The 26,501-nt window shown below is 42.8% G+C and overlaps 3 protein-coding genes across 3 annotated transcripts in view; 2 read left to right on the top strand and 1 right to left on the bottom strand.

Moving 5' to 3' along the window:
• Positions 1 to 882: 882 nt before the first annotated feature.
• On the bottom strand, positions 883 to 8,123 carry phf6 (PHD finger protein 6). Its single transcript, XM_079229011.1, has 11 exons — positions 8,017 to 8,123; positions 5,710 to 5,874; positions 5,074 to 5,175; positions 3,913 to 4,046; positions 3,758 to 3,804; positions 3,490 to 3,650; positions 3,259 to 3,402; positions 3,034 to 3,138; positions 2,814 to 2,947; positions 2,064 to 2,193; positions 883 to 1,655 (listed from the first exon to the last, which is right to left on the bottom strand). The coding sequence occupies exons 2-10, from the start codon at positions 5,839 to 5,841 to the stop codon at positions 2,064 to 2,066; spliced, it is 1,089 nt and encodes a 362-aa protein (XP_079085137.1). The 5' UTR covers positions 5,842 to 5,874; positions 8,017 to 8,123; the 3' UTR covers positions 883 to 1,655.
• A 1,639-nt stretch (positions 8,124 to 9,762) lies between these two features.
• Positions 9,763 to 15,366, top strand: cab39l1 (calcium binding protein 39, like 1). Its single transcript, XM_079229205.1, has 9 exons — positions 9,763 to 9,887; positions 10,468 to 10,593; positions 10,689 to 10,853; positions 11,021 to 11,139; positions 11,945 to 12,113; positions 12,202 to 12,261; positions 12,345 to 12,410; positions 12,500 to 12,643; positions 12,753 to 15,366. Exons 2-9 carry the CDS (start codon positions 10,477 to 10,479, stop codon positions 12,942 to 12,944), a joined length of 1,032 nt encoding a protein of 343 aa, XP_079085331.1. The 5' UTR covers positions 9,763 to 9,887; positions 10,468 to 10,476; the 3' UTR covers positions 12,945 to 15,366.
• A 6,315-nt stretch (positions 15,367 to 21,681) lies between these two features.
• gpc3 (glypican 3) overlaps positions 21,682 to 26,501 on the top strand; it is a gene marked incomplete at both ends in the record, with an annotated part of 95,173 nt that continues 90,353 nt past the window's right edge. The window contains one exon of the mRNA XM_079228757.1: positions 21,682 to 21,838. Coding sequence (XP_079084883.1) covers positions 21,682 to 21,838 — 157 coding nt within the window. The remainder of the gene's footprint in view (positions 21,839 to 26,501) is intronic.

Consider the following 26,501-nt stretch of genomic DNA (forward strand, 5'->3'; position numbering starts at 1 on the left):
GACAGAAAGCAGCCTGAAATGAGCAGAATAGAGGGTTAAAATGAACAAATATCCAAAGTTTTGCTTTGGAACATTTTTACTTTGTTTTCGTTAAGTAAAACGGGCAGTGGCACTCTGAAATTACAATTTAACTAATGACGTTTACGGATTACATCATTTGCCTTAGTACAAAACAGTACATACTTGGAGTTGTATAGTTGGTATTTAGAGTAGAATGGAATAGGAACACAGCATAACGCACTAGAACTGAGCTGTAAAATACAGAAAACAAATGTAAATTCTGTATATTTTGTCCTTGTATACATTCAGGGTCTGTCATTACTGTCTAGGTCTAAGTGTTTCCAGGAAGAATTATGTAACATTGGTAAATCTGCAGGTTCACCACATTTGTAATACCCTCAAAGTCTCACCTGTTCATCTCAGATTTGACTATAAATGTGAAAGCAGCCTTATATGGTCATGATTTGACAAACCACATCAACATCGAGGCTTTACTATAACCTGTCAACCCCTTTACCAACGGCATCCTAATCAAGGTTTCTATATATTATAGCGTGGACCTAATGGTGACCTATTACATTGCAATACATTTGACAGTCTATATCAATGAAATGCCCAAACTCCTCCATACAAAGTGGTTTGCAGGAGCAGGAACAGGTGAGGCCTTGCTGTGAAATTTATGACACCGAGCTCGTGTGACATTCCTCACTCTTCAAACCTCGGCAGAGGTTTTCACCTTTAACATCCTGGGACCGGCCACGAGTACTGCTCTTGTGTTTCTGCTCTTGTGTTTCTTGTGCCCTGCAGACACTTTAAAAATAAAAGACTCACTCGGTAAGTATGTAAAATAAAAATATTTTTCTATTTCCGATCATTCATGGGTACATTTGTAGAGATACAGGTAACAGTACATCAAATTAAGTCAGGCCAACTCCGCTAAAGAGCTCTACATTGCCCTTCGGTTGCTAAATCAAAAAAAAGTACCACCTTGAACAGTGAGGGAAAATCCAAGTGCATGCTGGCGAAACTTGTCATTGCGACTGACTGAAATCCAGATATTCAAAAATGACTCATGATGATAATACAGTAGCAAAATATTACATATCAAGAAGGAAAGGCTAACATGAAAAGAGTATTCTTAAGACGTGATTACAGAAACAAGGTAATCAAACTGCACAACTTGATAGAGAGACTAGTAACAAACAGACCCCTCTTAAAAGTGAGTCCTTGAGAAGCGAAGGGAGAACCAGAATGCATCTGTTTCAGCAAGTGTGTGTCATGTAATTTGAGGGGGCAGTGGGCGACAATCAGAAGATCAGTCCATCGGCTTTTACTCGCGGAAACAATACATTTATTTGAAAGTGAGCCCGTCGCCGACTCCTGGGAAAGAGTAGCCGTGGCTTTCCGGGATCCTGCAGCAGTCCGGGCTCTGCAGGGTTCCACCGGTCTGTGAGCGGCTCATCCGGGCGAGTCAACACAGGGTTTCACATGTAGACGACACCCGGCGCACACTGGGACGTCGCGTCCGTTTACCGGGAGAAACCGTGGAGAGAAAGGACTCGTGGGAGCTTGTAGACCACGACTTAATGTAAAAAAATATCTGTCCCTCGTCTTCGAGTTCTTCTGGTTTTGCCCCGCGCCACATCCAGACAGACCTGTCGGAACGGCATCGGTGAAACGTTAACTGTTTATTCAGATATTATGACATAGAACTGTATTCATCACGAAGGAAATTATTGTGCCAGATTGATGAAAGATTACAACAGAAAAAAAGAATACAAATAAATAATAGAGCTGTACGTTTTAAGTGAAGAAGTAATACTGATGCCAGTGCAAAACAGAATAGCAATAAGAGTAAAGTCCAACATAAGATTAAAAACAAGAACATTTAAAAGTATTATAAATATTAAGTGTATGAGACATAATAATGACACTAGTGTCCAGAAGGAACTAAATAATATAACGGTTATGCTGCACATGATATTGCTGCTGTAGGAAAACACCGACGCCTCATGTTTGACATGTTACGTGTTAGAAATAGTTTGTGTGCACTAATAACGCACCTAGTTGCCATTCACTTGCGTTGACGGCGTTTCTCCATGGTTGTTTGCTGCCCTCTGTCTACTGCGATTCTCTCGCTCCTCGTCTTCTTCATCCCTCTCCTCGTTGCCACTGTGGTTCTTGCAGTAAAGTCTTTAAAAAATACACACACGCACACACACAGAGCTTGTAAGTATCAAACTACAATGATAGCCAAGACATTATTAGTTCAACGCAAAAACCAGCGCTCACTTTAACAGTCTGACGTGGTTTAAACTTTTGTTTAAGCCAAACATATTCAATACACAAGAAACGGACTGAAGTCAGGGAAAAGGAGGACTGCAAGTTAAGTAACCTAGATGTGAACTATGAACAATTTACAATAAAAAATAAAAATTGTCTGTAGATAAATCGTCCAGATACACTCAATGCATTTTGTCGAGTGACACCAAATCTAAACAGAACTTTCTTTACAGGAAATTATAATCCACAAAAGCAGTCTCTAAACGGCATTAATTAGCTTTGTGATCCAGCCGAGGACGACCATGTCTTCGGTTTTCTTCAGGTGTACAAGATAAACATCTATCATACTGTCACATGTGTAAAATAACAGCCTAAATATTTTTAAAGCTTAAAAAGACTTTTTGCAACCTGATGATTGTATGCAAAACTTAACATCAAAGAGCAAATTAGCGTGTGGTTTGCAACTACTGGAAATAGACAGAGAAAATCTCCATGTAAAAAGAAATATGCAAAGCAAAGGCTGAGCTCACTTGTAGATGCCACGCGCCATGTTTTCAATGTACTTGGCTTTGTCCTGCAGGCCGCAGTGATAGTGGTAGGTCTTCACGCACGCCTTGATTTCACACCCAATGGTGGCGCCCAACTGAGTGCAGAGGGTGCATTTCTGGAAAAACATTTTATTTTTCAAAAATTAGAAGCTGCTTTTCGGAAACTCTTTAGACGGTTTAGAAGTCATACACATCTTCCTACCATTCTTTTCCCCCTTTTGATTTCCTGGATGACCGTCTTCACGTCAAAGTTTCCAAATTCAGCCCTCGACGTGGTGGTCAGCTGCACCGTCCCCGATGAAAAAAGCTGCGAGGGATCACAAATGGCAGAGAGAGAAATGTGGCAGTACTGTGAATGCACATGCGCGGTATTAAAAAAAACGGACCTTCCACCACACACACGAACACGCACTCGCGACCATCTTACCATGCACTTGTAGTGTGCAGCCACCTTTTTGGAGTTGTCGGTGTGAAGCATGCCCCTCGTCTCGTTCTCTTCCTCGCCAGCATGACAGAAGCCGCAGCGCTGGCCGCCGTCTCCCACGCTGGCCCGGAGAGGTGACCGGTCCCGCTGGAACACACGGACGGCAACGCTCATAAAAACAGAGGCCGCAACACAGCCGACAGACCACCGCAGTCAGCCGCACAGATCGCTTACGTGGGAGGAGCTCTCCTCGTCTGCGGCCTGCGAGGAAGTGGAGCGGCCGTCTTCCGATTGGCCGCGGGATCCGGCCCTGGCTCGGCTTTTCTCAACCTTTTCTCTTCCCCTACTTTGTGGAGGCGACGAGTCCGAGTCACAGGCCACAGCTCCCTCTTCATCTGACGACAAACAGACAGTCGTGATTAGGACAAACTTTTCTGTTCATGAACGATCCAAGAAAAGAATCCGGGAGCATATAGAGCTGTAACAGATGTTCATGCTTTACCTTGAATGCCATCATGAGAGGCATCCCGGTGTTTGCGACAGTAAACACTATGTTCGGGAGCAAAACAAATACATTTTAATTGAATCCAACAGGAGGGAAGAATATCTTTTTTGTTCACCGTAGGTTTGTGCGGCAGCAAAGGCAGAGTGACTTACAGGTAAATCCCTTGTGAGGGATTCTCTTTGATCTGGGCTTTGTCTTTCAAAGCGCAGTAATAGTGATACGTCCTCCGGCACGTCTTCACGTCACAGCCGATGGTGGCACCCGGCCGGTGGCACGAGGAACACATCTGACGGGGAAGCAAACGGACAGACATCTTCAGGAGGAAAAAATAACAGGCCAAGCACAGCCACAAGCTTTGATATTAAGCTGACAACTAGTAATATGCTCTGTCAATTAGTAATGTGAAACGATTTTAAGATGTGGGTCTGAATAGGATTTTCTGACAGACACCGATGTCTGAAATGCATATAAATATATCAAACAGAACAAAAACAGCAGAGAAAGATAAATAATAAAAGGCTGTGAAATATCATTAGAACATTCTTAAATTTCCACAAAGATATATATATCATTTGTTAGCATCTAAAAAACATTCTTCAACATAGACTTTACCATAAAAGAAAAACATGTATATGTAGGCCGTAGTGGATGACAGTAAAAACAAATAAATAGGTATAGAAATTAACATCGCACATGGAGATACGTGTATAAATAAACACTGCACCTGTAAATATATGGGTAATCTTTTCCAGAATAGTGTTCATATAATATCATGGGATGAGCAAGAGCCAGAACCACGATAATAAAGTAACGAAAATATAATCTGTGACAGGGATATTCATTTAGATCAATGTAAATGCAAATTAAATTAGACATGCTGTAAATTAGTTTAAATTGCATTTTAGTGTCAGGCTCCTCGAAGATTCACATAAAAAATAATACATTCAAAGGCAGCATGTCGTCTTCTGATAGTTTGTCAGATTGAGAAATGAGCCGCAAGCTGTTCATGCAAATCATGTTGAATTCTAGATCCTACTAGATGGAAAAAGCTGATATTCCCAAATTAAACATGCGATAAATCATGAGAGGGATCCGCTGTAATGCTACTAGCTAGTAACAACACTTTCTCTGTAAACGTGAATAGACGTTCTGTATACACACACACACACATTTTCAGATCATATCCGACACCTATGTGTCATCTTTCCTCCGCCAGGATGCGCACGCACACGCACACACACACACACACACACACTTTAATTGAAATACATTTAAGGTTTCCACTTTAGAAATTCTAACAGAGGGGCACTCACCAATTTATTCCCCCTCTTGATCTCCTTTTTCACATCCTCAATGGAAAACCCTCCGATGTTTTCGCTGTCTGAGTGAGATGTGACCAGGGCAGAGGAGAAAAGCTGCATGGGACATTTATTAACAGAAAAATGTAAATTGGTTTGTGCAGTCTTTTATTATGGAGGATGAGAAGTGAAATATCTGCATTTTAATTTCCCTCATGACCACTGCTGATGCACCACTTTCCACACTGATAGATGCCACAGCATCTGAACAGATTTCACAGTGATGTAATTATTGTAAAAATCTGAAAATGGTATGTCAGAGGCCTTCGAGCAGTGTTTTCTCAACCTGGAGGTCAGGCTCACCCAGGGGACAGAAGACACATTGGGGCCGTTCAAGAGTAATTTACAGGAGATAAATCACTTCATTCTGCTCGAATTTTGCTTTTCTTTTTAAACCTGCTTGCTTTACGAAATGCAGACCTTTAGTAGGCTTAAATACAAGTGAAACAACAGCAAAAACACAAAATCCCAAGTGTCTTTTGGGCTGAATTGTTCACTACGCTGCATTAAGTGATGATGGTTGGGAGTAAGCATGCTTTAGTCTAGGAGGATCACAGGCTACAAAGGCTGAGAGCAGTGTGCTCTCCTCACCATGCACTTGTGGTGGGCTGCCACCTTCTGGCCGTCCGACAATATCAGCTGCCCACACTCCTTGTCCCGGTTGGTTCTGCAGAAGGCACATTTCAGCAGCCGCGCTGCGGCTCCTTTCTTCTGCCCTGACATGACAAAAGGCTTCTTTTTTTTTTTACCAAGTCTCTGATGGAAGGAAAAAAAGAAAAAAATTGTTAAAGCGAGAACGACAAGACAGCTTCACTTTACACAGGCTGATAGATCCTTTTTCATAGAGATCGTCAAAGCAGTTAAAGACTATTGTAAAAACGTCAGTCATACAATAACTCTGCCGGGCCATGTCCTCTGTAATGTCAGTAGAACAGCTTTCATATACATTAATGCACTCGTCATACAGCTTGCTCATAATCGCAGTTCATATCTGATTCAAACTGGACGCCATCAGACTTTTGAAATTAATACAATACGTCGGTGATGCCCAGAGTCATTGGCAACAGGAGATAAGAAGGAATGACGAGGTAACAGTGACATGATGACAGAGTGATCAATCAGTTATTAATGTGTCCATAACCAGGTATTAACATTGTTGAAGCATCCCTCACAGGTTGAATTATTGAAGAGTAAACTCTACTCTGGAAAATCTAACTCTTTCACCAACTCAATGCGAGTATTTTGAAATAATAAAACTCTAGAGTAGGGAGCCATTACAGCTACTAAATTACTACTCCAAGTAACTCAAAGTGGAGCAATGAAAGTCACCAAAGAAAAATCCTGTGTTCTACAAACATGACGGCCAGCAACGCCTCAGATGGATCACACACTGGGGGAGGGAGCCAACACATTTGTTACAGCACTACAGCTTGACACTTTGGCAACTTCTGAACCCACTTCATTGTGGTCCACTGAGCTATGAAGACTTTCTGTTGGCCTGTGGTGGGACTACTCAAATCCACAGAGTGTGTTGTAAAAAACGCTGACCAACATCAGAATTTTGTGAGATCCTGTGTATGTTTCACCGACAGTCAACCCAGGTATAAATCAGACTAAACAAGAGATACAGCAGAGACAGATCAGTTTACCTCACACATAGGGGCTTCTTCCAATTACAGGCAACCCCCCACCAATGAGTGTTTCGTCTGCAAATGATGCAACATGTTTTCTATTTTTTGCATACACAGTCTGCTCCAATAGTCTAGTTACATCTCGTTTGCCCCAACCTGAAACCATCCAATTCTCTAAATAAATATGAATCGGTGGAAATATGTACTATTTGACTGTAGTGCATGTTGTGATTAACAAAGAGGACAAACACACACACAAACACATCACCAGGAGCTGAGATGATTTGAATATTGCATCATTTCAGCTGCATTTATTATTTATTTTATTGTATTAAACCTTTTGTATGTGTATGTTAAAACACATTTTTCTTAACAACGATGCAAGATCGGTTGCAAATCCATCACTGTGTTGTTTAACGTAGGCGAGGAGATCAAATCTGCGAATGTGTGCTGTCATTTGCAGAGAGCTGCTCGATTTCTCCACGACGCGCTGCAGGCGCCACGGGTGTATTAAACACAAGGGGTGAAATAAAAGAGCATGTACTTCATCCTTAACAGTCCACAAACGAAACTGGGTGTTTCTTTTTTATTTTCTTAAATCACAAAAGCCGTGTGCTGCGACGCCTGATAGAGACAGCCTCCACAGCAAGGCCGGGGTTTCACTGCGGCGGCTCATCCGCGGCGCAAACGCACAACCCTGTCTGTGTAAATAACAGCAAATGTCCGTTATTTTAACGTCTGGTTTTCACAATAAACGCTTACGGAGAACAATCCCGTATCACACGGCGGCGTCGTGGTCGATTTGTGCCAACGGCGAAGGGGGGGAAAACGTGAAAAAGTGCAACAAAATATATCCTGCAAAGTTTTGAATTGAAGGGGGTGTGTGTGTGTATGTGTGTATTTCCCCACCAAACTAACTCAGCTATAACTGAAAACAAATTTCAAACATCTCAACGCCCTGAAAATCCCCCCAAGGCCTCTTCATGTGTGGATATAAAGGTCGGGGGAAGAAAAATATCACACTTCGACATTATGTTCTCGGCTAGAAACCGAAAAAAACGGCGAATATTGCCCTTTAAATGTGGGAAATTGTCATGACAGGCGCGGGTCTTCGCAAACCGTTTCGAAGTAAAGAGCGCCATACGTGATGTGTCCCTGCGAAGGGAGCCGCTCGGCTCGTGCGCCAACAGCAACGGCTCGAGACGACAATAAGGCCACACAACCCCGCGGAGGTCGTCCCGCCGCCGGTGCACAGCTCACATCTTACCTGCTCACACTATCTCACGGCGCCGAGACGGTGGGGAAGATGGGGAAAGTGTTGCGGGCAGTGGCTGTGTTTCTTTCCGTCCTTCAGAAGTGATCGTGAGCTTTTTCACACTAGCATCAAGCTAGCTACAGCGCTCGAGACAGCGCGACTTCCGGGCGGGGCTTTCAAAATAAAAGACCACGTCGAAATAGCCTCAATGGCGAAAAAGACGCAGGAGGTCCCGAGTGTGAGGGAGACGAAAGGTGCTTTAAACAAATGCCTCATGGGAATGGCTTTATTGTTGATGTAGCGCTATACCGGCAGGCCATGTTGATGCAGATTATAAAGAGTTCGACAAAAACTTGTGTTATGTCAGATTTTAATTTTTTAAAAGAGTTAATTTCAGGGTTACAAGCTGTAACTTGTGGGTGCTTTCCCAGTAATACCTAATCTCAAGGCTCTTATTTATGTATGTGCTCATTTATCACATATTCATGAAACTAATAATACTATTTAGTTGTAGTCCTCTGTGTTATCTGTACTTGAATGTGCGCACACAATCCAGAGAGGGTGTTGTGGTCATTAGGGGCCTATCTGCCCAAAAGTTTTGGCCTTAACAGGTCCATTAGAGGTTTTCCAGGCACGTCCAACTGGTAGGAGGCCACGGGGAAGACCAAGGACACGCTGGGATTATATCTCCCGGCTGGCCTTGGAACGCCTCGGGGTCCCCCAGAATGAGCTGGAAAGTGTTGCGGGTGAGAGAGAAGCCTGGGTCGGCCTGCTGAACCTGCTGCCACCGCGACCCGACCCCGGATAAGCGGTTTAAAACGGATGGATGGAGGTTAAATCCGGTCATGGGCTGAACAGGTGACAGCATGAATATGGACATTGCAGTACCAACATGGATAATACATATTATTTTTACTATGGTAGTTATTATATAGAGTAATCAGCAGAGGACATAAAATTGGTCCCTGTGGAAAACCCTGAAGCCATTGGCAGCAAAAGTTTGAACTCTACCACAAAGATATAAATGAACCGGAAGATCAATCAAAACCAATGAAGAAAACAGCTTATTTCACATCATTGTGATCAATGGTATCAAAAGCCTCGGGCAGTTGTACAACGATTGCAGCACAATTTTACTTGCCATTGCAGTGCATGGCCAGGTCTAAACCGACAGCTCTAAGTGAAGAGCATTATTATAAGGAAGATTACTACTAATACACCTAATGCTAATAGGTATACATATACGGAAATACAATAAAACAAATAGAAAAATTACATTCAGAGGATACATAAGTCTGTCTCAAAGCATAACACATTTAAAAAACATCTTGCCTAGTCGTTTCTGGAGAATATAGGAGCACTTGTTTACTGTTACAGGGCCGTCCGGCTGGAGGGGCTTCGCTAACTGTCCACCCGCGGGGAATCTGAGAGCCCCGAAACATGCGCACCTACAACGCAGAGGGAGTTCCCATGACTTGGCCTCGGTTAAAGTGATTGGCCAACGGCGGTGGCAGTCATTTTGTAAAGCAAAACATACCCGCCCAGTGTCCCCGGGATGAGGAGAGGACGAGAGTTTCAGCAGAAGAGAACAGGGAAATGAAGTTGTCAGACGGGCCAGCCCAACAACTCTCTCTGTGCAACTAGGCAGCTAGCAAGTTAGGTGACAGACGGTCACGAGGAGAGAGCTTCGTAGGAACCAGCACCGCTATGAAGGTCGTCCCTTTGAGCCACTTGTAGTTACAGTTAGACGGCTACAGACAACGACACAGACGTTTCAAAGTAGCAGCGCTACGGAGGGAAAGAAAGTGGGGACAACTTGCTAGCCCGCTAGCTAACCTTTAGCCGCCGAGCCTCCTTCAGCTTCAGAACCAGATCCCTCCTCGGTGAGTCCTGACAGCTTCACCTGGGTGTTTCAGCGGTGTGTGGCGTGTGTTTTCCACGGTGACGTCCCTCGCTGTCCGCCTACCGACCGACCGACGCTGCTTTTTCTTGCTTCTTGCTACCGCTAACTAGGTCACAAGCTAGCTCAACTTTGCTGCTGAACATTGGCTCCAACGTTGACATTGTTGGCGTCTCGTTCTCCGTTACATCCTCGTTCCTGGGGAGAAAGTTCGCGTTTTATTCGCCCTGGACTAATGCTAACTTTGAGAAACTAGTAACCGAGGGCGACACGTATCGTAAAAGTGTTACTTTCGCGCTAATCTACCCGCATTATCTTTGGAAACTAAAGTAAGGTTAGCGGTGTTAGCTAGCTGCGCGTGCTGTCATGGTCTTTAACACTGTAGGTTAACGCAGCAGTTTAACTTTGAAGATCCGGCGGTTAAACTTATTTGGCCGTCTTGTTACTTCCTTCAGGTGAGCGCTTTTCAGCCATTTCCTGATGCAAAGAGGTACAGGAAGTTGGGTTGCTTGCATATAATCGTGACCTGACCTGTTTTGTGTTTTTTGGGCTTGGATTACCAGCGTCCAGTCATGCCTTTTCCTTTTGGGAAGTCTCAGAAGAGCCCAGCTGACATAGTGAGGAGTTTGAAAGAGAATGTGGCCTACATGGAAAAGATGGATGCTGGAGACAGCAAAAAGTGTGAAAAGGTCGGCTATGGACTATCTCGTACTTGATTTTTATTTATTTAACTTTTATCCAAATCCCCATCTGACGGTAGCAGTCACTCTTTTCCACAATTCAGGTCTCAGAGGAGGTGTCCAAGAACCTGGCCTCCCTGAAGGATGTACTTAGTGGAACAGGTGACAAGGAGCCTCAAACCGAAGCGGTGGCTCAGCTTGCACAAGAGCTGTACAACACCAACCTCCTCATTGCTCTCATTGCCAACCTGCAGAGGATTGATTTTGAGGTGGGCAAAATGCACTGTATCTGTGTATAAAGTATTGGTCTTTTAGCGCCGACACCTAATGATCAGGGCGTGATTTTAACATCGATGCCCAAAGAAAAAAAAGTCTTTGCATATCATCAGCACCCAGTCAGCCGTTTACCACCATGTACTTTTTTTTTTTTTAACAGGGGAAGAAGGATGTGGTTCATTTGTTCAGCAATATTGTGAGACGTCAGATTGGCAGCCGCACACCCACGGTAGAATACATCTCTACACAACAACAGATCCTCTTCATGCTGCTTAAAGGGTAAGTTCATCTTTTCAGCCCACAGGATCTCAGTGTTTGATCCATGATATATGTGAGTGCTTTATATGTACAATTACATCTACTAAAGGTAAGTCCAACCTTAGATACTCTTAAGATTTAATTTAGTTTTAGGCACGTTTCAAACACTTTTTAATCCGTATCACTTTGCTCAACCTGCCACGTGATTTTCCACATTATGTGTTTCAACAACTCCCAGAAGAACGAGCGTGAACTTGTTGCATTCACCTGTGGGTAACGCATGTTGATGAAGAGAGTGATAGCAGTGCTGGTTTTACAGCTCTAGAAAAAACAGTGTCTGCCTAACTCGAAGAGCCACATGTTTTACGGCTGCGTTGCATTGTGGTCGGTGGATCAAATGATATCTTCACAACTTGCCGTGTTTTTGAACTTTGATCCAAAATGTCACGTCTCTAAAGCGGACCATCCAGTTCTGGTTTGTCAGAGATGGACATCAACACCTGACATTGATGCTGAAAATGACTATTCTGCTAGCGGTTCCCTTTTTGGCTGCGTGTTTAATTGTCCTCATTTGGCCAGCTGTCTTATCTCACCATGGAAAATGAGACCTCGAAGTGTATGTATGCTCATCAGTACAAATCCAAATTCAATGCCTCAATAGTAGTGTTTAAAAGGCTTCAGTTTGTTGCTGTTTTTGTTTGTTACATCTACAGTGTTTGTGTTATAACCTATAAGTATAAGCTTATAGGTTTGTGTACCTATAAGCCTATATTCAATTCTGATGAGGCTTGAATTGACTTGGCCTGCCATGTGTTAACCTGTGCAGATATGAGAGTCCAGAAGTGGCTCTGAACTGTGGGATGATGCTGAGAGAGTGCCTGCGTCACGAGCCTTTGGCGCGGACAGTGCTCTTCTCTGAAGACTTCTACTGCTTCTTCGGTTATGTGGAGCTCTCAACCTTTGACATCGCCTCAGACGCTTTCGCCTCATTCAAGGTACAGTGCTGTTTTTTTTTGCCAGTTTCCAGCACCTTCATCCCAACAGTTTGTCTCTAATACTTTGGTCTCTTCTGTTGCCTCTCAGGATCTCCTCACAAGACACAAGATTATGTGTGCAGATTTCCTGGAGAACAATTATGACAAGGTGAGCCTCCTGTGTGTTTTTGATCTTTAATCAAACAAAGGCTTATGCTTTGCTTATTAATATACTTGCAACGTGTCTTCCAGGTGTTTACAGAGTACGAGAAGCTCCTGCATTCTGAGAACTACGTCACCAAGCGACAGTCTTTGAAGGTAGAAGCTCCACCTGCTCCAAATCACTTCTTTTGAGCTTTCAAGGTCATACAGAAACAACTTTGTTGTAATTGCATATTGTTTTTCAGCTCCTCGGGGAACTTCTGCTGGATAGACACAACTTCAGTGTCATGACAAAATACATCAGTCGGGCGGAGAACTTGAAGCTGATGATGAACTTGCTAAGAGACAACAGCCGAAACATCCAGTTTGAAGCGTTCCATGTGTTCAAGGTGTGTATCATCAGTGCAACTATACGTGAAATGCTGCTTTGTTTTTAAGAGACTCGTTTTAGGATGAAACTTTTCAAATTGCCAATCATCTCTCTTCCTTTTTCAAAAGGTATTCGTTGCAAACCCCAACAAGACTCAGCCCGTGCTGGACATTCTGCTGAAGAACCAGGCCAAACTCGTGGAGTTCCTGGGCCACTTCCAGACCGACCGGTCGGAGGATGAGCAGTTCTGCGACGAGAAGAACTATCTGATTAAGCAGATCCGGGACCTGAAGAGGCCTGCAGCACCGGAGGAAGCTTAAGGCGGCAGGGGCGACTGCTCCCATCAGGTGGTAGATGTATAGGTGGTGGCTGGAGCAGCAAAAGGCTAAGAGAGAGTCTAAAAGACATGCTTCATTAAAATGTAATATTAACCACAAAATATAGGAAAAAAAGCAAAGATTACTTCCTTCACTTTCTTTTTTTCTTTCTTTAGTATGGATGTGGAGGTGATTTCCATCCAGCAACTTGAGTGGGCCAAGAACTGTTATTTAAACCATAGTGCTTCTTCTTTGGTGATGATGAAATGCATTTTAGTCCGTTCTTGTAATGTTGGACCTTAAACTGTTACCTTTCCACATTCATTGTTGTTGACGGAGACCGTACTAAAATGCCCCCCCCTCCCTTCACAGTCAACGTGCGTTCTTGAAAGTCTTTCTCAGAGACGTGTCTATATTTTAGAGATAGAGAAGCTGCGGAGAAGCATATATACATGCATTATTTTTCTAATGTATCTTCCTGGTAAACAGTTTAGGACACCCAGTAACCCTTCTTTCTGAACTTTGTTTAGTCTAACTAATTGCATAGGTTTGGTTTATTGCCTTATTGTAAAGCTGTCGTGTTGTACAGGGACTTAATAGATCTTCAGAAATACGGCTTTGGCAGAGAGACACGTGGATCATTTTGGCCAGGTCAGCACAAAGTAATTTTTTGGTGATTTAATGTGTTGATGGTAGGCCTTAAGGTTGCATTGCGTGAGGTTACAGAGGTCACAAATGATCCTGCAGTGCTGTACTCGCCGACGCATTAGCTGGCACAGGAAGGGGAAATCAAAACCATAGAGGAATCAATTAATTGCGCTGTGATTTTTTTTTTTTTTTTTTAATTTTTTTTTTAGGCGAGGCTTACGTGACTGAAATAGAAGCAAGGCATCAGATAACGCTGCAGGGTACCAGCCATCCGTTCAGCGCTAACATGGACAGCCAGGATGTACCAATTGATCTCATTCTCACACATTGAGCACAGATAGGACCCATTCATTTGAAACAATGATTTAACCAACGATGAATTCATGGGTTTTAAAGTATGAGGCATTTCTCCCTGACGGCATAAGCGGCGCACAACGCTAGAAATGATATTGCCTTTTGCGCGGCGGTGTTGCCCATGAAGATGCACCAAAAAGTATGTTGCACTGTAAATTTATTAAAAGAGCATGAGGCGTCATTTAAAACGAGTGGACATGCCGAAGACTCTTCATACTAACTTTTAGCAGGAAGTGCTTTTTCTTGAATAAATTCCCTCGTTTTGGTGAACATCTGCTATGCTGGATTTGAGAATTGGGCAGACGGTACTGGACATTGATTTGACGAACTAGATCCATGCAGTTGTTTACTCTTAACACCAAAGAATACAAAGTCTATTGATCTGATTTACAATAATACATTTGAATAGAATACCCCGTCACATGCCTTTTGATGCATCAGAAAGCACGTCCTTTTTTTTTAAAACATTAGGTTGCTTTGGCTGACGAGCACTGAATCGATCGAGTTCCTCACGCGCATCGCCGATTAGTTGCATTTCTTAAAAATAAATACTTGCCTTACTTCGGCCATTGTCACTGAAATGGCATTTTAGGGATTTCAAGATATGTGTTGTCTGAGCGCACAGTCTATAGTATATACCTCATGGGATTTGAGTTTGCAAATGCTGTGTTCTCTTTCTCTTCCCTTCCTCGACGAGATATATTTTATTCGACTGTTTAAAATACACAGCAGTGGCTTGAATGCATGCCTGAACTTGACGTACCTATATGTTCAAACTTGAACGGGGACTGCGACCTGGTTTTCACAATGGAAAACTAGATTTTTAAACTGAACAATTTCATCGGGTGGTGCCACACAAACGTTAATTCATAATGAATTGCAGTGTGCTCCCTTGTAGTGAACGTTGCCTTATTTAAAGACATTTAACGGATCGTAATGATCCTGTGAAATTCCAGAATTATTATGTTTTTTTAAACCAAAGTCAATATGAAATAGGTTAAAGATGTACATTTCAAGTCCCAAATGCATCACCAGTTAATTTCTCAGCTCCACGCCTAGTGTAGTGTAGCTCTGTCACCATTATGCTCGAAGGTGATAATGCGAGTGCGAATATATATTTTAACAGACTGCACCCAGTTGTGGCTATTAGCTTCTGTTTTTTTTTTTTTTTTAATCACTATTTGGTACACTGCACCAAATAGTCACATGGTTATCATCAGGCCTTTACGGATCAATACATAATTTGCGGACTCTGCTGTGAATGTGGTACATTATGCACAAATAGACTGAAGTCCTGCACACAGTGCACCGTCATGTCACCGTTTATGAGAGAACGCTTTCTGAAAGTGTGTTTGAGTTTCTTAAAAAAAAAAAAAATCTGTTGATGATCAACTCCTTTGTGATTATTTAATGTGAAAACCAGTTTTTTCAAAACTACATCAATGCATCGGACTTACCCCATTTACACAAGAGTAATTATTAATTATATTATTATTAATTATATATATATATATATATATATATATATATATATATATATATATATATATATATATATATATATATATATATATATATATATATATATATATATATATATATATATATATATATGAGCACAAACGAACTTACAGCTTGCTGATAAATTGTTGCATTAAAAAAAAGTGTAATAATATCCAAGATTATCTGACTGTTGTGTAAAAGAAAATAACGTTAATTTTCAAAAAATCCTCAAGAATATGATTTAAATTGAGCCCAGTCATGGCGTGCTGTGCACAGCGGTCCCATCGGGGGGCGCTGTTGGCATCAATTGTATTAACTGCATCAACAAAGCATTTCATGTTTCTATAACCCTACCTCTAAATATGAGTTTATAAATCACTGGCGATATTATGTAGACGTCAACGCAAATTCCTTCAGATCAGTATATATTTCATGATTTAGAGTTCTCTGTTTAAATACGTGTTGTGCTTTACTTTTTTACTCTGTTGCCTTCTTTTTTCTTTCTTCTTTTTTCCCCCCCCTTACCTTTTCTCTTTCCACACTCTGGATATTTTTTCTTTATTTACCATGGGAGCGAATAATGTGTACATAACTTTATAAAGGATACAAGTGTGAAAGCATTCATGAAAATAAAAACTTTATGGCAAATTTGTGTGTGGCTTCGACAGTTCAGTGGACACAGAGGCGGGCGTCTCTTTTCAGGGATTTTAAACCAGTGTGCTGTGGGAAAATGTCCAATTTTACTTAATCGGTCCAAATACATATTATTTAGTGTCCGCAAATCATTTTCCATTGTTGAGCGTCTGAGCCTGCAATATAGTGGCTGGCCTAGTAATGAAATACTCTTCCATGCCAGTAGGTAGCACACTAATTACCTACCATATATGCTATATTATGCTACAATGTGACATTTTGTAACATTTTTTTATTGTAGAAAATGTGCCGCGGCTCAAAAAAGGTTGAAAAACCCTGCGAGTAGAGCAGGGATACTGTTAAGTGACCTGGGATCCAATTCTACAGTTCATATTTACAAAGGTATACATTTGTAAGAAGCAGTGTTGTTATTGATCTTCAAGATCACCCATTCGTATTTATAATAGAAGTCAGTTACAGATAAATGAATTCCCCCCTCGCCCCTTTCTTCAGACGGACCTGTGCTGCAGGTTCCTCAGACTCATGAAGTGTGGAGACTTGAGAAGATGCCTTCACTGACCTCTGTGCCGTTTCACTCTCGACACAAAGCAATCTCTCTCAAACTGACTGGAGTGTCCTGCACGTCGTCTCCCTGCTTTGAGCGTAATGATACTGTGAAAGATATTCAAACTCTTATCTATGGCCCAGCTGGTGCTATTTATTGTAAAAGTAATATGTAAAGGAACAAATTATAAAATTCAGAGGAGTTTTCAGTTCTCTAAATGTGAATATTGTTGAGCGTGGAAGTTCTTTCTTTACCTCCAGGAACAGTCTATGTAACGGCACTGTAAGCTTAGCGGTTAACACTTTTAGTTAGTTGGACAAAACAAACAATGTTGGGCTCTGGGAAATTATGATGAATCAAATACTAGTCAAAAGATAAACTGATGATGAAAATCTTTAGTTAGCTGCAGCCTGTAATTTCTCTGCAAGATGTAGATCTCCGAAGTCAGTCGATGTGGTCCAGTTTTTATTCTGCTTGAAAGAAAACCTTCTAACCAAGACTCCAACGCTACGTGATCGACGACGTCGACAATGAGTTTGTTTAGCTTTACGTTGAAACGTAGCTTTTATCTCCAGAATATCATTGTGGACTATAAGTGAGTCACCGCTCACATCTTGCCGAGCGTATTCATCCAGTGATGCAAATGAATATTGCTAAAAATAACCCCTCCTCCCAGTTGAAAAGCCCAGTTCAAAACACTGGGACACATTCCGGCCTACCAGGAGGGATACACCATGAGGCCTGCTCAATGGGCTGCCGGGCCATTGTCTGTGTGGAGGTCAACTATAATCCCCGAATTTACTCAAACCAAAAGAAAACACATTATTCCTCCACCAGACATTTTTTTTATTTGTTATGCAGCATTGAAAATCATAATGTAAAAATCTACCATATAGTTTTCTGCAATTAAAATCAAAAGCTTCCTGACCACAATCAACCCTCCTCCAAGAGAACAAGACACACTTGGGGAAAGAATAATATAAAAAAAATGGGCAGCTGCAGTTTATTTTTCTTTCCCCTTTAAACAACCTATAGAGAGAGAGAAAAGGCAGTATTGGAAAGTAGGTTAAAGTTCATTCGGGGAAGAAGGCAAGTGAGGCAACGCTGCGTCCATGTTCCCACCGTGGACGAAGTGCCATGCTTTAGGAAAGTCTCCGCATCTCTCAGTGCAACGATTTAAAACTCTGTTTCAACAACAACAACAACAGCCATAAAAAAGGCATTACTATTGAGTGCTGTCTGTCTGCACATGAGGCGGCTGGTGGAGGGACGTGCATGCAGCCGGAGCAGAAGCCTCCGTGGGGGCAGGGTTTCACAGGGGTTAGAGGTCACGAGCCTCCTGGGCTCCTTTTGACCAGCAAAGCGCCGAATGGATGAGCGACATGCGGGTTGATGCAAAACTGCAGTCCACGACCATGTGCAGGGAAAAGTTCTCCCCGGGAAGGAGGAGGGGGTTCATTTTTAAATGCTTAAAAAAGAATGGTAACGTGTTTGCAAGAGGTTTTTTTCTTCTTCTTCTTCTTTTACGGACGACATCCGCATCGATAGCGTCGCCTGCGTTCCTCTCCCCACCCCCACAAAGAGAAAAACAACCAGAAAAAGATGCTCTCACAATTTCATGCATGACAGAACTTTTTGTTGGCGCAAAGAGGACTGCGGAGGGTACAACATCTGCGTGCAGCAAGGTACGTGCGGGCAATATTGGGAGTTTTCTGCAGGATGCAGTCACTCGGTAGAATAAACCTCAAGGCAAAAGGTAGGCTGTCAATAGTGGGGGTTTTCTTTTCTTTATTCCGACACAGATTAACGCACGTGGTCTTGTAGTGCTTTGCTTTCGCGTCAAAAAGTTGTAATATTCAAAAGTTTTGTTTGTGTGCGTATTCCTCTTTATCAGATTTGTTAAAGAAACAAATATATTGTGCATTAATCTGTAATGTTTTTTTGTTTGTTTTTTTAATGACCCGTATATGTTCAAAATGAATGCGATGCCGTTCCTCCGGGCGTCCCAATAACTTTTAGTTGACCAAAAGTTGATTCCGCTCGAGTCTTTTGTTATGGCGTCGCTGCTGCGGCACATTGCGCTCACGCAGGCTCTATTTTATTAATCCGCAAAGTGTTAGAAATCCATCCACCCGCCGCTCGCCAGCTGCTGTTTGTGTACTAGTTACGTCACCGAATAAACGCGGATGTGATTGAGATCATTATTTAATTGAGCCGACACGCTCATCGTGGCATCGCAAGCCGCTGTTGGCGCCACTTTATTGAAGCTGGCGCACACAGAGGCGCTGAGACCACATGTATGACCTCATGGAGCTCTGCGACATCCCATAGTCTGCAGAATAAGAGATAACAGCTTATAGGAGAGAGAGGGGCTGCATTATGAGATGTATTGTAACTTTTTGTGCTCCTATTTTACTGTGTGTGTGTGTGTGTGTGTGTGTGTGTGTGTGTGTGTGTGTGTGTGTGTGTGTGGAGGGGGGGGGGCGCATGGGCCGTTATGTTTGAACAGCCTGTGATTTCGTGCACACTACAATAGAATGCATTGAAGAGGTTAAAGGGTGTTATGTTTTTTAACTGGGATGTATGGTTTTTAATGGTGGAAGGTGAACTGAATGCATGTATGTGACCTGATTATTTCCAGACCAGTTTGATGCATGCTTACCACATTTCAGAGGGAATATGACAAATTTCCTTCATATATCTGACGCCTATAATCACGGTTATTAATCAGGTGTAAGACTATTGAACTAATTAAACATCTTACTTAGACTTCCCGATAAGTGCTCTTTAAATATTCATATTAGATGGTCATTTATTTTTAATATCTGAAGTTTTCATGTGGCGATGGATCAAGTGTCCATATCCAGTCTCGGATCCTCCAAACCAGTTTTTTTTTTTATTCTGAAATTATTCTGCTTTTCCAAAGTTTTATTTTATTGTTTTGAGGACTTTTCAAGGTTTGTAATGCTTGAAGATGTGTGTAGAAGAAATCATCCCTGCTTGTGCGCCTTTAATTCGTTTAACCGCCTCATGGCTGCAGAGAAAGTATTCATTCTGTATTGAGTTGTAGGATCGGTTTCAATATTTGTCTGCAACACTATTAATTGATTTTGGTTCTGTTTTCAGATGCTCCAGACTGGGAGCGTCTTGCCTGGAGGAGTTGGAAGTAATCCAGCACATCAATCCTCCCACAATGCTCACGGTCCTCCAGCTAAGGTGCATCTAGTGTAGTTAGTGAAGTAGCTCAGTATCTACTGCCCTAGTTGCTCCTTCTGGCTGGAGGGCTCGTTCTTTCTCTACATCTCAAGTATTCTCCACTACATTCACCCGGAAAACAAATGTATCTCTGGTTGGAAATGCTTTATGTCTGATTTGTTTTAGTTCTGTGAGGCGGACTATATCCAACATGCGGTATCTATCGCCTCTTTTGTGTGTTTTTTGTTGCAGTTTTAATCCTAAAAACCTTCACGGACAGACAGAACGTGCACGGAGCAGATTCCTCTTATACCTAAAATAATAAAAAATAAGGTGTTTACATTACAACTACATGCAGTGTAAGGGTCCCTGGACGTGTCATCGACTTTGCAGTCCCAAAGTGCTCACAGTGCAGGTAGTGCACACGGATCTACTGCAGTTTGTGCACTTCAGGTATTGCCGGTCACCTTCCCTCATGCACACGTCAGCTCCGTTTTTCCGCTTGCAGGTGGAACTCATGTGGGTTTACGGAGAGTTTTGTTGGTTTGCTGTCAGCTGCTGCCAGTCTCTGCTGTGCAAATCCATGCAAAGCTCTCTGTTTCTCAGACACGCAGCCAAAATAAGTTTTTTTTTGTTTGTGTTGTTTTCTGTTGTTCCAAGCTTTGATGAACACTTGAAAGACGAAGAGTCATATTCACCGCAGGCACAAGAGAGCAGCTGTTACCCTTCCTCCTCCTCTTCCTCCTCCATCTCCATGTTGCAGTGATATTAGACTCTACAGGCAGCTTAACATTACGGGTTTTGGGGTTGTTTACATTACTGCTTGTCTTGCTGTTTTCAGATGGATGACTTCACAATTTCAATACTAGACAAAATCTAAAGAAATTGCACAGTATCCATCTGCAAGCCGCCAGATGTTGTGAACACGTGTTTTAGAGTGTGTGTGTGTGTGTGTGTGTGTGTGTGTGTGTGTGTGTGTGTGTGTGTGTGGAGGAGCAAGGAAGTTGTGTGGCTGTGAATATGAACTATGATCTCTATCTGCAGAGAGGATGAGCTCTTAAGTTTTGGCCTCACCTGCAGACTGACCACTAGGTGTCACCATTTCAGCTTTATTGGCTCCTACAGGAGCTGAGTGGAAGTAAAATAGATGTCCATTCGGGATGAGAAGGGGATGGAATAAGTGGTGCAAAATGAAATGCCATTAGGTATGTGATGGGATTAGATTTATGGAATTATCTAAAATAAGAGGAGGATGTTGATGTTCTTTTTTGCTCGATTTGTGCATATATCGGAGTGCTTCCTGTACTTCCCCCCCATGTGGTTGAACAATAAAAGCTCATTTTCAGATCATATCCGACGCTTATGTGTCATCTTTCCTCCGCCAGGATGCGCGCACACACACACACACACACACACACACACATTCATCGAACCGCATTACTCCCCTTCTATGTCTCCACTCCTGCAGCCAATGTATCACCTCGATACGAGAGGGGAGCTCTAAATACGGACAGGTTCATTCTGTGGCGCGCGCTTTTTTTTGGTGGGGGGGGCGCGCACATGTATCCGGGGCTCGTAGGTCTGTGCAGCGAGCTGAGAGTCAGAGCCGCAAGTGAAGAGGGACTCTTAAATTCTCAGCGTCGGGAGTGTAGCTTTACGGACCGTTGAGGGGGTCGATGGGAAAGGGAGAGCGCGAGGATGCTGAGCCGGAAGCCGCAGCCTCACCTCGTCAGCGCCAACGCGGGATGCTCCAGTAACTTTTGAACGTGTTTTTTGAAGTTTAATCTCCGGCGTTCGTCGCTCCGTTCCTCCCGGTCTCCGGTTAAACGCCGCTCGCCTGCCATGCTCGGTCCATCGGTCCGCGGCGCGCTCTTCCTGTGCGCCTTCCTCCAGCTCTTCCCGCTGCCCGGCGGACAGGTGCCGACCTGCCAGGAGGTGCGCACGGTGTTCCAGTCGCTGCATCCGGGCTCCAAGTGGGTCCCCGAAACCCCGGTGTCAGGTAACTGTCATCAAGTCTGTGCATGTTGTAGCTCCGCGGAATTTTACGCACGCATCCTTCGCTTGCACTTCTATACGTTAAACATGGATTTATACTCCAATTCAATTCCGATGTTGAGTTTCGGAGGACATCGCCGTTACAACGGTCCAGCAGTTAGAGTACACGCACACTATCCATCCCGCTGGCTGAACGTTCCCCAACCTGCCCTGAAAGAGAGAAAGGAAATCTATCGGCCAGTTAAACATCTTGTTAAAAATGCCAGTTAAATTATAAGCCACCAGCTAACAGTTAAATAACAAGCTTACAGAATCGATTGGCTCCGGTATCGATCCAAACGTGGAGCCAAGTAACCCAACTTTGATTTGGTCGGTGCTTTAGAAAAATGGAAAGCAGATGTTACAGAAGTATTTGTTTGTTGTACGGGGTAGGCATCTTCTGCTAAATTTGAGGGTTTCTGTTCTTTAGATGATGATGATTATGGACTGATATGTAAAAAAAAAAAAACTCTTTCTTTCCGAGAGTTGATTAATAAGCCGCTCAAGCGGGTCCTTGTTCCACGTTGTCACGGGATCTCGAGTAGTGCTGTGGGGTGAATTGTGACCGGCCTGCGAACACATGCAGCTATCCAAAGAGTCATTATTGTTCCCTTGGAGCCCTTGGAGGGAAGAGTCTTTTTGACTTTTGAGACGCGAGTAAAAACACACTGAAGAGGAAATCAGGTGTTTTTCGGGATGGATGTTAACAGTATAGAATCTCCCCCATGTCCTTTTTTTTTTTTGCAGAACACAGCACGTCTGCGCGCCTGTTGCACGCGTTTTGATCCAGAGACCCCCCCCGCCCCCACCCCTCATGTGGCTGAACCACCAGCCAGCTGCAAATGTTAATTGGGTGTTGTAGTGTCATGTCAGCACGCGGGGTGCAAGTGGTCCAGGTTAACAGCTTTCCTCAGCATGCAATTCTCGCACACCTCACTGGATTTTCCAAGAGGTTTGCCCAAATAGTGCTACATAGGTGCGCTGTGATGTGAGGGAGTGTGGTGAATCGCAAAAAATCGCAAAAAACTCAAATCAAACGGCACGGGAAAGATGTGCGACGCACTTTGAAGCGCGTTTTTGTCACGCTCAATCCATCCCGTTATTAATCTCCCCAATCGCGGGTGCATGGCTCCAACCACTGCGCCCTACATCTCTCCGTGCATTCATCTTTAATCACAGACCCTCCGTCGGAGTCATCATCGTGGCAGGCCAAGATAAATATTTAACCCAACCCCCCCCCATCCTCATAACATCTCATCCTGGCTGTGCACCTTCACTGCCGGGGTCATCCAGAGCCGGACAGCCTGCACACCAGGCAGCTCAAACCCATTACTCACACTGGAAATCAATCCACAGTCAGCCGAGGGGACAATTCCCCCTCGCATGTTAAGAGCTACTTTGGTTTCCACGTTCCCCAGACGCCCGCGGCTCCTCTGCTGCAGCGGGATTGCTGGTTTTATGAAGTGAGCTGGTGCTACAGCTTCATCAAGTGGCCGATGGTAACGCAACACATCACAGAACGAGATATGTGGATTGATGTTGAACACCGATTTGAAAAACCCGTCGAGCCCCTTTCTTCTGTTTCAGATCCTGGAGGCAGCTCAACGAACATGAGCCAATCTTTATTTTACCGCCTTGAGATAATCTGATTTATTTCCTGCTTAGTTTGAAATAAATACAAATGCATTGTGATTATAAATGATGCATTACTAATGTCTTGGGTTTCAATGCTTAAGTCCATTTTGTTATTCTGCTTTGGAGTTTGTTCTAAAAGGGAGTTGCACCACTCTGGGTTCTGACTGACCCTTAACACAATTAATATAAAAGTGTTCATGCATAGCCCATGGCATAATACAAATGTCTTATGATCTTTTCTGCAGTTTGCCATCTTCATCAAATGATGTATGCGGTGAAGAAGAGGGGTATACCTTAGATACATACTGGATTTAGGAGAAAAAAATACATACAAAGGAATGAATGTTGATTTTGCTCCCATTGCAAGTGTTAGTACACACACTGCAGTGCCACAACGAGAGAGGAAAGACAATGTCTACCAAACACACACATATTATAAAATTCACAATTAGACGAAAAAACCTGTGAGGTTTTAACATTTGTGCAATTGAGCCACAAAGTGCTGTCGTTACATATACTATATGATTGATGTAGAGTGATATAACGGCACCATGCAATGCAGGAACAGCGAGACATGAACATATGAAGATAAAGGGCCTCTCCCTTTCTTTCCCGATGTGCTGACATCATGCAGATATTCAACAATTCCCTTATACAGACCTCCTACAAACCCTCAGTCCAGAGGGATCTCCGGGCCCCCTTTAGGAGCTAGTAAAATGTAATGGGTTGTGAACGCAGGACTTAATGCCTAAACAAAGTGCTGCCAGTGAGGGAGAACTAGGTTGCAACACATTACATTGCAAATCAATTTGATAGTGTTTAGGCTTTAAAAAAAACACATCCACACATCACACATTTAGGAGTGTGGCCTTGAATGTGCCACAGGAAGTTTTTCATCGAACGATAAAGCCATGAATCTCTGTCTGTGTGGATGCCCGTGTGGATATGTCCTTCGCATACCTCCACAAGCTCAATAAGACTTCACTTTGAATAAACAAGTGAACACCTCGCTGCTTTAACGGCGGGGTCTCAGTCACACTTGGCGCCTTTTGCGCGGCGCTTGTTGTAGCTCGCGCGCCACCTGCGCTCGAGCGTGAACGAAGCTAAAGTCCAGCATGTCGTCTGCAGCGGGCCTGACTCACATTTACAGGCTCCCCTTCTGCTGCTGGGTGCTGAAGGTACGGCCTGATAACGTCACATGCTGCTGCATAAATTAACGTAACGTCACATGGGCGCAGGATAAAAACATTTCGACCGAACTCTTCTTCAAGACAGCTAAGCTAGCGTTAACTAACAGGAAGCAGAACTTCCCCCAGAGTATTTTCCCCGTGAGTAACACTGTATTTTCCCTGTGTATGACTTGATACTAATTTATAACACTGATAAGGTTACCGCCAGGTAACTACCTCTGCTAATGAAGTCTACACTCTACTTTATATGCAGGTGCTTGTTTCAAAACAAGCCATCAATACAAGAAGCTAGGAAACTAGCTTGCTAAGTATTTCACAATGTTTCCGGCGCGACCTGGGTGAGTTTTTGGGGATTTAAGGATTTAGTTAGCCTTTCAGTTTCTGGGAATGTTGGTATATTGATAGAAGACCCGTAGTAAAACTATTAACTTATAATATTAGTAAAACTATGAATACTGCACAGTAAAAGTCGTGCGTCCACATACTTCAAGTGAAGAGTCAAAGAGGGGCCTCAACAGCACGATGTGCTTGACTGTATCATCGAATTCTAATGTGATGCTGGATAGATAATGAATAATAATGATTTGTATTTGAATTGTTATATTTTGTTAGACAAATATGCAACGTAACCAGCAACATGTCTCCCTCATGTGAATGTAGTACTATATAATGTGTTTAGTACGCAGTAGTTGAGTTACATTTTTTTGATTTAAGATCTTTTGTAAGATATTTTGATGTACAGTGAGGTAGAATAGTAACATAATTCAATATTTTTTCACATCTATACATCGTAATACATCTTTATCTGTTCGGGGCCCATTAGTTGGAGGCCACACAGTCCCGGGTTGTCTCCTTCGCTGAACTGCCTCTGGCGTTTCTGTGCGACTAGCTTGGGTGCGTGACGCAACTATGTCATGGCAGGTGTTTTGCTGAGGACCCAAATAACCTTTGTGCCTTGATTTTCAGCTGTTGCATATTTTTACCGGTTGTGACCTGTTTAATGAGAAAAAACTAAAAGTTAATCTTATATATATTATTTTCAGGGTAAAGTTATTCCCGTAATTTGCAAGAAAATGAGCAAAAATGAGATTAAAGTCTGTCCAAATAGGTTGGGAACCTCTGGGATAATGAAATATTGATCAATTGTCTTTTAGTGGGCATGCAGAAATACTGTAGTAGTCTTACCAAACATTACATCATCAACAATCATCACATTCATTAGCTTTCACTCATTCTTGCGCACATTGATGTGTTCAGAGGATTTCTGTGTGCAGATCCTCAGATAAGTAGCTATTCCTGAATATATTTCATCCTAGTTTTTTCACCTGAAATATGTGCTGTCTTTAAAAAAAAAAGTGTGACATATTTACATTTTCGTATGTGACGCATACTAAACTTTCCCGGCATGTTTCCAGTATTTTATGCCGTCCTTTATATCCAGCGATGACATTGAACCGTCTTTCCTCGTTCTCGACAATGTTTAATCGATGTATGAAAATTTAAAAGGTAATTCCTGAATGAGACAGAGTTATGGCGCCAGGCTTTTCATAAATCCCAACTCTTCCACTTTTACCCTAATGAGCTTTGGTTTTACATTTTACAAAATCATGAAATATGCAGGCACTTCTCACATACTTGGTACATTTTTTGGCCCCCTTTTTTTGGTCATCCATAATGCATTCTTGTCATTAATGGATACAGAATACATTGAAGGTTTTCAGTCAGATCTGCTGAACCCTGTGCCTGCTAGAAAGAGTTGGCGAGTAAACGTGAAACAGGGCTGTAACACGAGTTCTGCGTCGA

This window comes from Taurulus bubalis (assembly GCF_910589615.1).
Source record: "Taurulus bubalis genome assembly, chromosome: 13".
In the NCBI taxonomy this organism is placed as follows: Eukaryota; Metazoa; Chordata; class Actinopteri; order Perciformes; family Cottidae; genus Taurulus; species Taurulus bubalis.

Bases quoted from the DNA above. Each gene is read 5' to 3' on its own strand.
- phf6 (XM_079229011.1), bottom strand. From the start codon at position 5,841: ATGTCAGGGCAGAAGAAAGGAGCCGCAGCGCGGCTGCTGAAATGTGCC. The intron at 3,403-3,489 runs GTAAGCGATCTG...CGTGTGTTCCAG, and splicing joins ACGAGGAGAGCTCCTCCCAC to CGGGACCGGTCACCTCTCCG. The intron at 2,194-2,813 runs GTGAGCTCAGCC...TATTTTTTAAAG, and splicing joins ATGGCGCGTGGCATCTACAA to ACTTTACTGCAAGAACCACA.
- cab39l1 (XM_079229205.1), top strand. From the start codon at position 10,477: ATGCCTTTTCCTTTTGGGAAGTCTCAGAAGAGCCCAGCTGACATAGTG. The intron at 10,594-10,688 runs GTCGGCTATGGA...TCCACAATTCAG, and splicing joins ACAGCAAAAAGTGTGAAAAG to GTCTCAGAGGAGGTGTCCAA. The intron at 12,411-12,499 runs GTAGAAGCTCCA...ATTGTTTTTCAG, and splicing joins CCAAGCGACAGTCTTTGAAG to CTCCTCGGGGAACTTCTGCT.